This window comes from Acromyrmex echinatior, chromosome 2, assembly GCF_024713525.1.
Source record: "Acromyrmex echinatior isolate Ae372 chromosome 2, ASM2471352v2, whole genome shotgun sequence".
In the NCBI taxonomy this organism is placed as follows: domain Eukaryota; kingdom Metazoa; phylum Arthropoda; class Insecta; order Hymenoptera; family Formicidae; genus Acromyrmex; species Acromyrmex echinatior.
In genome coordinates this window covers 4,533,965-4,548,779 of record NC_141853.1, presented here as the reverse complement: position 1 = coordinate 4,548,779, position 14,815 = coordinate 4,533,965, and the positions used below count along the sequence as shown (strand labels likewise).

The 14,815-nt window shown below is 33.5% G+C and overlaps 3 protein-coding genes across 3 annotated transcripts; all 3 read right to left on the bottom strand.

Moving 5' to 3' along the window:
• Positions 1–2,360: 2,360 nt before the first annotated feature.
• LOC105145279 (sodium-coupled monocarboxylate transporter 1) lies at positions 2,361–10,861 on the bottom strand. Its single transcript, XM_011054735.2, has 9 exons — positions 10,647–10,861; positions 9,890–10,111; positions 8,803–9,148; positions 6,411–6,565; positions 5,522–5,662; positions 5,101–5,209; positions 4,237–4,455; positions 3,506–4,014; positions 2,361–2,707 (listed from the first exon to the last, which is right to left on the bottom strand). Exons 2-9 carry the CDS (start codon positions 10,108–10,110, stop codon positions 2,614–2,616), a joined length of 1,794 nt encoding a protein of 597 aa, XP_011053037.1. The 5' UTR covers position 10,111; positions 10,647–10,861; the 3' UTR covers positions 2,361–2,613.
• A 468-nt stretch (positions 10,862–11,329) lies between these two features.
• LOC105145270 (KICSTOR complex protein ITFG2) lies at positions 11,330–14,167 on the bottom strand. The gene is made up of 7 exons (XM_011054723.2): positions 14,026–14,167; positions 13,739–13,826; positions 13,445–13,667; positions 13,078–13,361; positions 12,026–12,774; positions 11,716–11,950; positions 11,330–11,635 (listed from the first exon to the last, which is right to left on the bottom strand). Exons 1-7 carry the CDS (start codon positions 14,082–14,084, stop codon positions 11,456–11,458), a joined length of 1,818 nt encoding a protein of 605 aa, XP_011053025.1. The 5' UTR covers positions 14,085–14,167; the 3' UTR covers positions 11,330–11,455.
• On the bottom strand, positions 14,071–14,709 carry LOC147910416 (mitochondrial inner membrane protease subunit 2). Its single transcript, XM_087415251.1, has 2 exons — positions 14,388–14,709; positions 14,071–14,244 (listed from the first exon to the last, which is right to left on the bottom strand). Exons 1-2 carry the CDS (start codon positions 14,691–14,693, stop codon positions 14,071–14,073), a joined length of 480 nt encoding a protein of 159 aa, XP_087271377.1. The 5' UTR covers positions 14,694–14,709.
• Between the last annotated feature and the right edge of the window lie 106 nt (positions 14,710–14,815).

Sequence of the window (14,815 nt, the reverse complement as noted above, 5' to 3'; positions counted from 1 at the left end):
TTTCGGCATCTGCCAAAGTGGATCGCGTGAACTTTCCGAAAGAGCATGTCCCGTATAAATCCAATGCCCGAATGTTTGACAGAATAATTTTCACGTTAGCGGGGTGCATTATGCGTCTTTATGCTAGCGCCTGACCGTGCGCATTGTCGCCGAAATAAGCCGTATCCCACACGACAGCTCCCTGGTCTTTTATGATCGTTTCGCATGGTATACAGTGGCTCCCCAGAAATCTTGACCGTATAGTAGCTGCGACCCAAAGCTGGAAATTTGTCTTCAACCTATGTGCAGGCCCGCAGCGAAAGTCCGGCGGAGTGAGCCAGGGGCGCAGAACTCCTAAAGCACGAAAGGCTCTTTAAAGCCATGAAAATATAAAAGAGAAAGTTGTAAAATAGAAAGTTGTAATTATATAGTAATATTTCTTGCTAGGTATACACCGATTATAATTGATTTTGAAATATGACACTGATTTTTGTTTACAGCAGTTAAGCCTTAAGCACATACGTAAACATATACATACATAAGAGGAACACATAGAAAAATATAAGGCAGTAAAATATAAGCAGTAAACGAATCGGAGCCAATCGCAGTAAAGAACGTAAGATCATTGCTTTAACTAGTCACACACACTTTCCGTAACAGTAATCTTAAACGTAACATAGATTTTTGACCAATCGCGTTGCTCGATTCCATTATCCGTAATCGTAACCGTAATCAACAATTGAGCAACACGATTGGTCGAAAACCTTACTGTTACTGTTACGGAAAGTGTGTGTGATTAGCTTTATGTATGGTCTACAATGGGTAGTAACAGTAGGCATAGAAATCGATCAATCATAGTATTCATTGTACATAATATGTGCATCAGAGAAAAATAGGATGAAAAGGAAAATTAAAATAAACCGAATTAAGTAATCTTTAAAGGATCTATTTTTAAATTCTAATAGGTTTTTCTTGAGATTTGTTATAATTTATTACTTCTTATCATAATATGATACTCGTATGACACTGTTTTAACGTCTCACTGTTTTAATTATAAGGCTTTCCCGTAAAGATTAAAAATAATGAAGTAAATTGAGACGAGTAAATTAGACTGCAGAAGATGAGAAGTTGACTATCGGTTACACTGACTTACACTGACTTACACTGGCTTTGCATTAAACATCTAATTAATTTTTCGAACAACAAATTGATTGCTATTTTTTGTGCAAAAGATTTTTAATGTTTGTAATTTTATTGCGTAATTTTATTTTTTAATTCTAAATTTAATGCATTAACTTTTTGCTTTCGATATAGGCTTACTTTTTTCTTCAGATTCACTTTCAATCGTTTCTATCCTAATTTTATAAATATAAAAATAATAATTGGTACGAAGGATTATTTGGGGCGGAGCATAATCAAGCGCCGCTTTCAAGAGATACTTGGTGTAAAGAGGGGCGATACAACAACGTCAACTACGAGGAGGCTGCACGATCGGGCCTCTCAGGTCTGTCACTCGACACCAAATCAGACAGAATCTGTCAAAAATCTGTCACCCGGCCCACAATGCAAGCCGGGTTCTCAGTTTGGGATTTTACCCACACGTTGAAATCAGACCGGATAGAAAGGGGAACGGCGAAGGGGGCAGGCAGAGGGGGTTCCCTGAAACTCGCGCATCGGTATATAAGTAGATGGGTCCCTGCCGCCTATATTTGACACCTTTCAGTCTAATAAAATAAAACCGCTCCGCGGTGGAATGTGGTCGCCGCTTCGAGACAGAAGCGTCGTTTCTCGGCTGGAGATGTGGAATGTTCTCCGCGCGGAACAGTCGATCGGGGTTTCTTTCGTGCAAGTCGGCGATCGCTGATAAGGGTCTTCCCTTTCGTCATTTCGGATTCGAAACGATAAACCTGGTTCCCGTGAGTCAAACCGGTGGCCTCGCGCGTCTCGTGAGACGTGAAAAGTCTTTAAAATTTGTTACGAGTCCGCTCCGCGCGAACCACCGCTCCGGCACCGATCGATCCACCGCGGATTTTAAAGAGAGACTCGACGAATGACTCGACAAAAAACTCCCGCGGCATTTACATTCGGCACTAATCCGATAGGCATCGTTCCTCCAGATGTTTCAGATGGCAGGGACTTGTTTGTATTGAGATGCGTGGGGCAGATATATAATCTAGTCAATTTGACACCCTCATCGACGTTCTAATGGGTGCTTTCAACTCCGGACGAGCCAGTTAGATGCAGTTATCTCCTGGCAAATGCGTCCGCTTGTCTGTCGATCGTTGTCTCCGAACAATTTATGTCGTTAAGGATTTATTGATTGAAGCTTTCTTTCTTGGACGCTTTACGGAAATCTCTTTCTAAACATCTCTGTATCAAAATGTTGATATACTGAAAGTTTTACTGGCTTAAGAGTTATAATAATTTGGTGGAACAGATTTCGACAGGAAAACTGTCTTACGTACTAATATGTTGTAGAGTATGTAGAGAATATTATTGCGGAGAACTGATAATCAAACGATATTCCGTACGTTTAAGCACATATATATTATATGTGTGTATGTGTGTTTTACTGTAATAAAGTCTTGTACGGTCACGGAAAAGAGATAAGGTTTGGAATAAAATATACATGTTTCAAGATTTTAATTCTTCTTTCTCTGGATTAGTTATCAATGCTGTTGGCACCGTATGCAACGACACTTCCATATATTTTTTTGGTGGCATAAATCTGAAAATGATAAAAACATGTGGATAAAGATATAGTAAAGAAAATAAATATGTAATATAAATGCATAAATTATCAAACGCGATAAAAATATATTCAAAATAAGTTGAGTCCAATAAACGAACTTTAATATTTGATGCAGTCATCTAACCAAAGTACGTCTGAACAATAAAATTAAAAAGGATAATTTTTTTTACGAATCCCAGATAACCAAGTGAATCTCAGCAAAATCGCACAAATCTGTGACTGCTTATGATGCTGGCAACTTGCCGTATATTTTTTTCAATTATTTCAAGTATATTGACATTGGCAACGATATATATATATGTATATGTATTGCCAGCAGTTTTTTTTTACGGCAAGATAAGATAGCATCAAAGTTATCTTGTGCTGTCAGCAATATAATGGAATTGGTGTGATCCTATAAATTATTACAACAACATAAAGGCAATAGCATGAATTTTGACGATGACGATTTTGACGAAGGTCTCGGTAAATTACTATTCAAAGTTGTATTGTGAATTAATTTGCCAATAAATGCGGATACAGTTGCTACAATTCTGATAACATCACATAATATCGTAATATGATGAGCAACATGCCATCAGCAATATAGACAAGTTGCTATCTGAAATGTGTTAATATATCTTCTTTCCGTCAATTTTAGAATATAGTATATAGTATACGCTTATCAATTTTGATTAAAAAAAATTAGAAGGAAATATCTTTGTTTTTTTTTACTTCAAAACATATTAAATGAAAATTTATACTTCGTAATGCAGTAGGTACTTAAATACAGACCTCGTTATAAACGGTGGGAAGTAATCTCGGTCGATATTCCTTATATCAGCAGCGCCGCAGATGAAGCTGACTGTCGTGCCGATCACCATCACGATTAAGGTTCCCAATAGCGTGTAATACATGAAGGATATCCTATACATGAAAAAAGGTTCGTCCACAGATTCGACTTGTACAGGATTCTGCGTTGTTGTGGTCGTACGATTAAATAGATCAGACATATTCACGCAACCCTCCGTGGAGGAAGGAAGCGGTTCGTAGTAGAGACTGCGATTAGCCATGTGCCATTGCGCGCCGACAATGATCCAGAGCATCGTCGTCATCGAGACCACTGCGCCGATCATCGCTCCCTTGGCCGTCGCCCAGGGTACCAACATCCCCAACGAGAACAGACCCGTCATGGTACCGGCGGTGATACCGGCCAGAGTCAGGGATAGCTGAAAGATGTCGCCGAGACGGTCCATAACGAATACCATGCCCACGCATAAGATGCCTAGGATTACCACCGTGACCTAAGAATGATATAAACCGTTCTGGAATCACTGTTTATAATTCGTGTGTTTATAATTTCGAAAATGAAGAGGGAAATGTACATTCCCGAATTGTTTCTATTTTTATTTGTTTAGCGAATCTCTTGCTTAACGATATTGTTTTCCAAAAAACAAAGAAGAAGCCAAGATCAAGTCTCTTATTTTCCTTGCGATTTCGAATCGCAATATATTCCGTCTTTGTACCTTCATAATGTTAGCGGCTTTAGTCTCTTTGTTGCTTTCTGGCATCCAAGGATCGATGAAATCCTCGTAAATCGTGCCGGCGACTGTGTTCAACCCAGCACTCATCGTCGAGAGTCCGGCGCTCACCAGACCGGCGAGAAAGAGGCCAGGAAGTCCCGGAACGTTCGCGGCTACGTCTAACACGTAATACGGTAATATCTTGTCGCTCCTTGCTACCACCTAAAAGCAAGGTAATTTTCTTCACTGCAATTTTCACGAAATTGCGATTCGTTTAATCCTTAATTGCTCAACTTTTTAATCTTACTTTAATTACACGATTTATTGCATTTTTATAATGTGAGTATCGTTGAAGATAAGATAAAAAAAATCTCAGGAAAGAGTTTAATGATACGATAAATCTAATTAAGAAAGTTTTTTTTAATAAATTTCAAAGAAATTTCACCTCTTACATTGTTCAAGAATTAAAAAAGACATCAATTATATTAGAATCTCAGAAAAAATAAAATTTTGAAAAAATATATATTGTTAACCAAATGTCTATTCTTTTGAAAAATGAGCAATTCCTTCTTTAAACATTATCTTACATTATCAAGAGCAGCGAAGGTACTTGTATAATGTTCAAGTTAAATAAAATACTTTATCAATTTATTTCTAAGTAAATTTAAAATAAAATTACAATCTTTCGGCAAATCTTAATAGTACAGTCATTTGCTTATATTTTTTTAGCTTTAGTCTAATGTACTTATATCGCCTCTTTTTAAGTTTCAAAGCTTCATTTGGTATCTCACAAGTCTTATTTATGCACTTAGCGTGTAGCTTAGAATACAATAAAGACTAATAAAAAAAAATGGAGTCAAAACTTACGTGTGTAGCTATAGGATCGCATTTGTGATATCTAGCGTACATTATAAGGCCGGTGAAAACGGAAATCATTTTTATGAATATTAAGCCCACAGCCAAGACCCATACCGATCTGCAAAAATGTGTGAAACACATAAAACAATACCATTTATTCTTATTTTTCCCATTCAGATTTTTACTTTTCACGGGACATAGCATCGCAATTTATTTATATTCATTTATCTTAATTTATCTTGTATTTTTAATCACTCTTATTTTTCAATTATGAGAATATTTGTTTATCGTGTAATATTTTTTACACAAAATTTTTTATATTATTCGCGATAAAATTCTATCTTTGAGGTTTTTCATTTAAAGCTATCCAGCGTTTCAGCGATGCCATTTACAACAAATAATTCAAGGAAAACAAATATTTTGCACTTACTTTCGTGCTTCCTCAATAGTAGGTACTGCAAGAAATCTTTGCATAGAAACCTGGCTGATGCCCAACGATGCCAGCCATGTCATTACCATTCCCACTGACATGCCCCAAAATGAATTTCTGGTAAAAGGACTAGGATCCATGCTATATGAAAGAGAATTGAAAATATTAACCAGTTTAGATAAAAAAAAATATCAATAGTTAGAATATTAATTTATAGTTAGTATAACAATATTAGATTGAATTTAATTTTAACTACACTAGTATAACAATATTAGATTGAACTTAATTTTAACTGCACTAAAAAATATACCGCGATATTAACGTTTTAACAATAAGTTATATAATTGAAGTCAAAATTGCATTCTGGGCACATTAATTATATTTTATAAACTTTTTATAAACTTTACTGCAGCAAGCATTAAGCAAACATATTATATATTACTGCTATATGTCAATGTACTGCTGTAAAAATCTGTTATAGGAGAACGCGATGGCAAAACAATTGTAAGAAAAACTAACGTAGGTTAAATCCAACGCTTATGAGTAAAATTTTAAATTTAATACCTAAAATTTGAGTTAAATTTGATACCTAAGAGATTGAAAAATATAATTTAATATCTACAAAAAAAAACAGAAACGAACGTATTAGAAGTAACGTGAGTTGTTGACTTTTCGAGATTAGTTTGCAATCGACAAATCTGAATTAAATACAGATTCTTGATGCAATACGCGAATTCACGTAATGTTTCTTGACTCATGTTCAGTTTTAAACGAATGATGTGTTTCTCTCTCTCTCTCTCTCTCTTTCTCTCTTTCTCTCTCCTCTTTCTATTTTATTAATAAATTTTATTAATAAATTGTAACATAAAAAATACACCTGTTCTCTTACTTCCAAAATACAATTCTACCACCCTTTTCGGCTATCCTCCAGGTCTCGCTAACGCCGCCCACGGCAATTGTTCCCAATATCAAAACAGCAATGAGACTTCCGACAGTTACCGTCATCTGAACTGTATCCGCCCATACGACAGCCTTCAGACCTCCCTGTATAACACATATATTTTTTTTTCAAAGAGAGCTTACTCGCACACAATAAAGGTATCAGTGTCAGTCACGACACGACGTGCACAGAATCAAACGATCGGGGAGTCGGTGAAACGTAAATCCAGGGGAAAGATCGTAACACAATTGCATAATAATGTTACAATGCAACGCTACGATATATGTATATTATAAATCGTTTTCGACATGAATTTCATCAAAAGATCCACGCATCCCGTACAGTATTAATATTTTAATAATAATATCGATTTTGCAATAATCGCATAGTTAGTAAATTGTATAAACAGTAACATATAATTATTCAAGCTGTCTGCACAGCAAGAACAATTTTACTAAAGTATCTAAAATTTTAGTTTGAAACAGATATGAAAATAATTCTTGGATCATCAAAATAACATTTTACTTTTTGCCATTTGTCTTATAATTATTGCGTTAATACGAACTTGATTTTCAATTAAGCAATATAATAAGGCAAATAGCAAAAAAATGAAATGTTATTTTGATAATTCAACAAAATTATTTTAATAAAATTTTAGATAGTTTAGCAAACTGTTTTTTCTATTTATATGTATATTGATTAAAATAATTATGTAGAATACTCGAGCATGATAATAATGCTGCAAAAAGCATTAACATTCTAACAATAATTATTAAATGTCTTACATAATTATTTTGTCTAGCACAATTATTTTTAGAACTGTATATCTATGTATAATAGTTTTTAGATACTTCAATAAAATTGTTTTTCCGTGTAAGCTTGTGTATTGTATGAAAAAATAATCGTCAGCAAATGTTGATGTTATCGCGTATAATAAGCTTACAAGAAATTTACTCTTCTTTATCGCGAATCTTCAAAAGATATTGGAATTATCTCTTCAAAGCAGAGCAATGCACGACCTATGCACTTTTCGCACACATATTATTATCCAGCGTACTATTGTTCAAATAAGTGCAAGACGAAGACAAATAGCTGTCAATTTCGTCATTGTTTTTGTATACTTTATTCAAGTGGCGTGGCAAAGTAGTCGTTACTTTATTGGTGCAATACTGCATCATAAATAAACCAGTAACCTGCGAAACTGATAAGATCGTATTCAGCAGTCGTGTTCAGCAAATTCAGATAATTCCTCTCTAAATAATTGTTTATTCGATAGTCGTCGCAGCGGAATGTTTCATTTAACTAGATTGTGATATTCTCCGATAACGTCACGGTTGCAAAATGACGCGTATGAAAACTTTCATCCCGGTTTCACGACCTTCTAATTATCTAGACGTGAGCTTACGATTTTTACGACCTTAGAAAATCCTCTGTTTTAATATGCGTGCAAATGTTAGATGATAACCAGGGTTGGAAAGTAACTCGTAACGAAGTTATATATAATTAGAGTTATCTACTTTTTTTCAATAATTGTAATTTTTTCAGTAATTGTTGATTTCGTTCCTTTTACTCTATCTATAATTTTTCAATAATTGTTAACTTCGTTCCATCTAACTGTAACTTAACTTACATTTTTTTTGGTAACTAATTTAATAGTTACTTCTATAGTTACTTTATATTAAACTTATTCGTCAGCATATAGGCAGAGCAAAATGAAATATTCAATGAAGGATCAGTGATTGTATTTTGTTGCAATATATCTTTATCCCTGATCATCACATTCTGTAAATACACGTATCCCTAGTATATGAATTTATCATTTTGACTTCAACTGTATATTAATTTATTATAAATAATATGGCGTATAATATATCAAATATTTAGTATAATAAAGAAAATAATTTAACAATGTTAGAAATTCTTATATTTAAAATAGAGCAATGCAAAAATTAACAAAAAAATAATTGAAAAGTAACTTTCAGCCTTATTATTTTTTAAGTAACTGTAATTTAAAGGATACTTTTCAGAATCGGTAACTTGTAACAATAACTAATTACTTTTTGGAAGAAAAAACTGTAACTACTTTTATAAAGTAGCTTTCTCAATCCTAACGATAACAATGTCTAACATTCTTCGTTTGAACACACGCGAATGTCTATGTCTATTAAACATCACAAGAATGTTTCAAGAAACACGTAAATCTATAAAAATATTGAACGCTTTCACTCTCAAAACATTCAAAAAGTACAGAGTTTATGATCTTCAATAGACCGATGAACGTTCATTACGATATGTCGCAAGTTTTAATAACAATTATAATTGAAAAGTTTGTATCACTTACGATAGTCGTGTAGAAGATGCACACCATACATATCACTGGCGCAACGTAATGCAGATTTATCCCGGTCGCTTGCGAAAAGGCTAATGCCGGCACGTAGATTATCAACGGCACATAGATCACCAGTGCAAGAGTGTAGAGAAAAGACGCTAATTGTCGGACCGGCCTAGCAAATCTAATTTCCAGATACTCGAAAGTGCTCGTCAGCTGTAGCTTGTAAAATACCGGCAGATATATGCGTACGATTAGGAAACAGCTTATGAAGGATGTGAAAATGCACGCCGCATACTGAGTTCCGTACTGATACACCTCGGAGGGAACACCAAGCAAAGATACTCCCGATATGTGACTGAAATGAATTTTATCTTTATTAAAAATGAATCTTTTTCTTGATATTATTAACAATTAAATATTGTAGAAATTATCCTAACATATGGTTCAATTTATTTAAATACAATTTTTGTATCAATTTGAAATTAATTTTTCGTCGGCAAAATTTTCATCTTAAAAATATATCCAAATAATTTCTAAATGATTAATTAAAAGTGGAGGGACTTTTTGAGTTAAACTTCCATTAATAAATAATAAAATCTGATTCTTAATTTAATCAATTTCAATTCAATTTTAACAGACTACTAACTTGAAGCTTGATTAGAAAAATATAGTAGCCTAAATATTCTTAGTTAAGACTTTTTTAATTTTAACTCGTTATCTTTTTTTATCTAATATATTTCAGTCTTCTCTAAATATATTTATTTTAATTTTTTTTAGATAAAATCGTCGGAAAGCAAAAACAACATAAAGACATTTAGGCACGTCTTATATTCTGCGTTTTTGAGAAATATTTTTATGCATATTTTTTCCTACTAATGATTGATTCTAAAATAAACAAAAAAATTGTGCAGTTAAAAACATATTTGATGATTTTTTTAAATGTTTTATAAATTTGTACAAAGATTTTGAATACCTAATTTAACTTGAAAAAGTGTTTTTATATATGGCACGAATTTTATATAAGAAAACTAAACTGATCAAGAAATAAAAATTATCAGAAACGACGATAAAATGTGTGAAACATTTTTAAAATCACCTTGCCATCAGACTCATGCTAATCGGAAGAAAGGACATGGATTTGCCGCCGAGTAAATACTCAGTGGTGTTATTCTGCTTCGTGCTGAAGAAACCGAAGTAGATGCCTATGAGCATGCTGATGCCCAGCAGACCGGCAAAGAGAGTATAATCGGTCCATCCGAAAGTAAGTTTCTTCAGCTCCTGGCTCACGAAAAATAGTTCCGTGCCATTGACGGTCATTCTGGATTCATTAATTCAAAAGATCCGCAGTTATTAACTATTTTAGAGAATATTCGCGTTTCTCAAGATTACATAATTAGAAGGGATAATCGCTAATTGTCTCACATATGAAGTTCTATAGAAAAACTATAAAGTTAAAAGCTGAAATTATATATTGATCTCCTATTACATATGTGCATTCTGACTTAAACTGAGTTGTTAGATTGGAAATATATTCCCAATAGTTAATATCTTAATAATACTATTATTATTAAAAAATTTCTTAATTCACTTTTCAATAATTCACTTTAAATAAATTATCCCATTATTTTGCATTCAAATACAAATATAAACTTAAGATCTTTTTTTTAGCTGAACTTCTTGTATGTGTGTGCACAATTTATCTTTACTCTTTTTCTTTGTAATGTGGAAAGAAAAAGAGGAAAGATGAATCTTGTAAGAAGCTCAGTTAAAAAGAACAGGCTTTTAAATAATCTTATTTAAAATTCTATCTAAATTTTTTGCGAATGCTATTATCAATTATAAATTATACGTACATATCGATTATTTCCTTCACACTGTACAGCGATCTGAATTCTGCATTAGTGTCTGGAATAATGCACTGTGCCGGGAATAAGGTGACTGAATTCCGAAAAATCGTTTACGCGTCCACGATCTAATCATGTATATATTGAATAATAAAATTTCGCTGGAATTTGGAAAAGTACCGGACGAAATCTGCATACCCACTACAATGATGACATGCAATGAGAAAGCTATATGTTGGGCCGACATTCAGCGTGGTGTTAGTCTGATTTACGACACTGTAGATAAAACGCTACAACTTGACAAATAGACGAGAATCCTTAAATAGGCATCTGTATGTTGTACTCTACGCCAAAATTAATTTCATCGCCGACATCGCCAGTTACTTGTTTGCCAAAAATTTGTGGACTGATCGTATATCCTTCGCGATAACACAGTGACGTAATCCATAGAATGAATCCGCATATATAATTCCTATTGAATATGAGATACCGAAGTAGAAACATAATTTATTAGAAATAATATCAAATTGTGTAATAGTTACACAGTAATATCAATTTGTGTAACAGTTATTAGATGCATCCCGATACATATAAGTATTTGTTATTGATTTATTTTTATAAATCAATAAAATTACAATTAATTTTTTTAAATGTAAATATTAAAAGAGAAAAGAATAATGATTTAACACATGTACCAGAATATGCATGTTTTATTATATTATACATTTTTGCCTATACAGGGCGATTCTTAAAATATATATATTGTTATATATCAGAAGAATCACGCTGTATACATAATTATATTTGCCTGTTATATACTAATGTACGCCATACAACAACCATTCAGTTAACTGTTGCATCTTTTGCTGTTTGTCATTTATATTACACTCGCCCAATAATTTCTCTAAGACTTGTGTTTCATTAGATTCGAAGTCCTTTATGGGATTCAGAGAAGTGATCGTCATGCTCGGCAGAGTAACATCATAATAAAGACAAATCTGGGAGAAAATATGATTATCATTATCATAATCATGAATGATATTAATTAATTCACATATACTTATATACAAATGAAAACCTTGTTGTTGAAAGTATTGTACACTAGGCTAGGACTAGACGTTCCCGGAATCACGCTGTAATTTCCCGTGCAAAAAGCTCTGACTGGTTCCTCAAATTGAAAGCGTACACTATGTCGTTGCTGATCCAAAATATAGGTCTGACCATCCCAGGCACAAGCTATTATCTCGTCGGAATTATCGCCTGTGACATCCAGTCGACATAGAGCGAATATCTGATGATCTACCTGCATAGCCCTGTAAGAAAAAAACAATGCGATATATTCGTAATTATTCAGATGTATCTAAACATCGCTGCGAAGAATTGCTTACCATAAAATAACCTCATCCTGTACTAACATAATAGTTCCATCAAGCGTTGCCAAGGCATAAGGTTTTCCCTTCGGAGCACTTTCACTGATGACTTTGTTGTTTGAATCAGTATCATCTTTTGTGATTTCTTTTTGTTGATTCGATTTACTGACATTGTTGCTATTATTATTATCACTATTATTTTCATTCTTATTGTGGGCAAAATTTGTAAAAGATGGTAATAATGTTTTTTTCATAGTTTTGTTATCATATTCTCCGAGAATAACATTGCCACCGATAAAGTTGCCATCCATTTCATCAGTGCTTGAAGACTCAACGGGATTATAAAATTTAACTGAGCCTTGATTTTCTGTTGTAAAATCTCTACCATACTCGCCAGCTATATCCAGACTATTTTTCCGAAACGCTGGCTGCGAGTAGTTTCTTTTGAACTCGAGCGATGCAGGTTTGAAGGTTTTTCTGTCTAGTTGGCTATCGTCTGTGAAATGCTTTGGCAATTTATCTTTAGGTACGTAACTAGACATTTTAGATTCAATGGTGGAAATAAATGGCGTTATTCCTGGTTCTAAATCTCCAATAATCTCCGTCGAAATATTTTGATTGCGCATCCTAGATATTCCTAATGTCTGATAATCCACAGCTTCGCAGGAACTTTTCTTTGATTGACAATCTTCAGGATTGCACTTAATTCGCATGAATGTGCCACCAGGTTGTGCAACCAATAGAGTTGGCGTACCATCACCAGTATGCTAAAATTTTTGTTATCTATTTACACAAACAATTTATATTATATTGATAGATAATATATAATTTAATTTAATTTTATGACATAGAATAAGTTTATAAAGTTACAAGAGATAATATAGGAATATGCAAATGATAATTAAGCTTCAGCATAACCACTGTTATAAATGCCTAACCAGATAACAATATAACAATATAGAGAAAAACAAATAATAATTATATAATAAAATAATGGAATCTATATTTTAATAGAATATAACTTTATTACTTTAGCTTGCAAGAAGGGATTTTATTTCAATACAACATACTTGTAACGTAACCGTTCCTATTTGATTAGTGCATTCCCATTTATTTAAGCCAACTAATTTTCCTGTTTCCAAGTCAGCATTACTTGACCATCTGTAAGATCTCACAACACGGTCCGTCAGACCAAGAATCATCTCATTAGCACCATCTTTGTCGACGTCAGCTATCAGCACTATTTTTGTATTAGTTGGGATTCTTTGTACATGTACACATTCCATTTTCCCAGAGAGTTCATTAATTTCATTAGTATTGTCAATATGCTCTGTATTTTGAGAATTTCCTGTATCTGCACATACATATCTCATGAGAATTCCCTAAATCTCCTGTTATTTTATAAATAATATATATCTTTCTAAAACTCAGACTTACCAGTATTTGTTTTGAAATTGTCTTGCTCATTTGTATCTTTATTATGTTGGCCTGTAAGTATGTTAGAATTGTTAGGATTAACAGATCTGGGACTGTAAAATATATGTGTCCATCCATCGCCGCAGATAACAACTAGTGCATTACGTCCGTAATTAAAAATATCTCCAATTGCTACGCTAGTTATAAGACCAAGGCCAGTGATTTTCTGCCATAATTCTGATCCCTGTTATATAAAAGCAAATATTATTAATAATTTTGAAAGGCATAATTTTAAGTAGTCATTAATATATTTACCTTGAAGATATAAAGTTCTCCTTCAGCAGTACCAACAACTAATTCATTATCACCATCGTTATCAACATCTCCTATGGTTAAGCCATGTCTGCACATAGTAATTTCTATTGTAAACTATTTTTATTATAAGCTAAAATAGCAATGATTATTCTCTAAATTCTTGGAGTGGAATCTCACTTTAGAATAAAAATTGAGCTAGTCTTAAAAAAATGGTTCAATCTTTAAGGATGAGATTTCATTCTTCAGAGTAAGATTCATTCTAAAAGTGTTAGAGGGTAAATTTTTACCTGCATACAGTACCAGGTAATTCCCACTGCAACCTCTTTACAAAACTAACAGCTCTCATGATTGGATTTTGTAGAATGTAATTGTTGCCATCGATTTGGTGGCCAAACTATATGAGTAGCTTTTGCTGTTACCAAACCTAGAGATATTGGTCCAAAGGTATTAGAGTCCATAGAATGTCCAACGTGATCTCCTTCCAACCAGCAGTGTCCTTCTGGTACCTGTATTCATATCGAAATTAATTTACAAATATTTAAAGGATAACAATACTAAGTTAGTATTGTTGTCAGTAATTTTTTGGAATCCAAACACTGTTATTCATTGTTATATACCCAATAATTACTTCTACATATCATATCCATACTTGGACGGTACAGAGCTTGTATCCATGCGTGCCTATAATATCGCCAGCAAGTCCCACAACTCTCTTGATAAGGGTTTGATTTGGCACCTTGGGAGATACAACGCACACTATATCACCACGCTGTATATCTTGATTTCGGATGATCCAACGATTCAGAAACACATAATCAGGATATCGTAAGTCTGGATTTAGTGCAGGTTGCATGGAGATTCCTTCCACCCTCGCGACATATCCGACTGTGTCGCAAAAAGCAATCCCGATCGGGATGCCGATTAAGACATTACGAAACAAACGTGGGATTCTCATTTATCAAACCTTTGAAGGGAAGAACATGCGAAGTACTCTTCTGTTTTTAACGCGGTCCGGCAGTATGAGGAATAGAGCATCACTTAAGTTGCTTATGAAACTGATCTGTTTTTAAATATCTC

Coding starts and splice junctions, on each gene's coding strand:
- LOC105145270 (XM_011054723.2), bottom strand. CDS start 14,084: ATGAGAGCTGTTAGTTTTGTAAAGAGGTTGCAGTGGGAATTACCTGGT. Junction 13,827..14,025: donor TTACCTGGTACTGTATGCAG/GTAAAAATTTAC, acceptor TACTATGTGCAG/ACATGGCTTAACCATAGGAG. Junction 12,775..13,077: donor TAGGAACGGTTACGTTACAA/GTATGTTGTATT, acceptor CAAAAATTTTAG/CATACTGGTGATGGTACGCC.
- LOC105145279 (XM_011054735.2), bottom strand. CDS start 10,110: ATGACCGTCAATGGCACGGAACTATTTTTCGTGAGCCAGGAGCTGAAG. Junction 5,663..6,410: donor GGTAGAATTGTATTTTGGAA/GTAAGAGAACAG, acceptor TCTTTCATATAG/CATGGATCCTAGTCCTTTTA. Junction 4,456..5,100: donor GCGATCCTATAGCTACACAC/GTAAGTTTTGAC, acceptor CCTTGCTTTTAG/GTGGTAGCAAGGAGCGACAA.
- LOC147910416 (XM_087415251.1), bottom strand. CDS start 14,693: ATGAGAATCCCACGTTTGTTTCGTAATGTCTTAATCGGCATCCCGATC. Junction 14,245..14,387: donor ACAAGCTCTGTACCGTCCAA/GTATGGATATGA, acceptor ATATGAATACAG/GTACCAGAAGGACACTGCTG.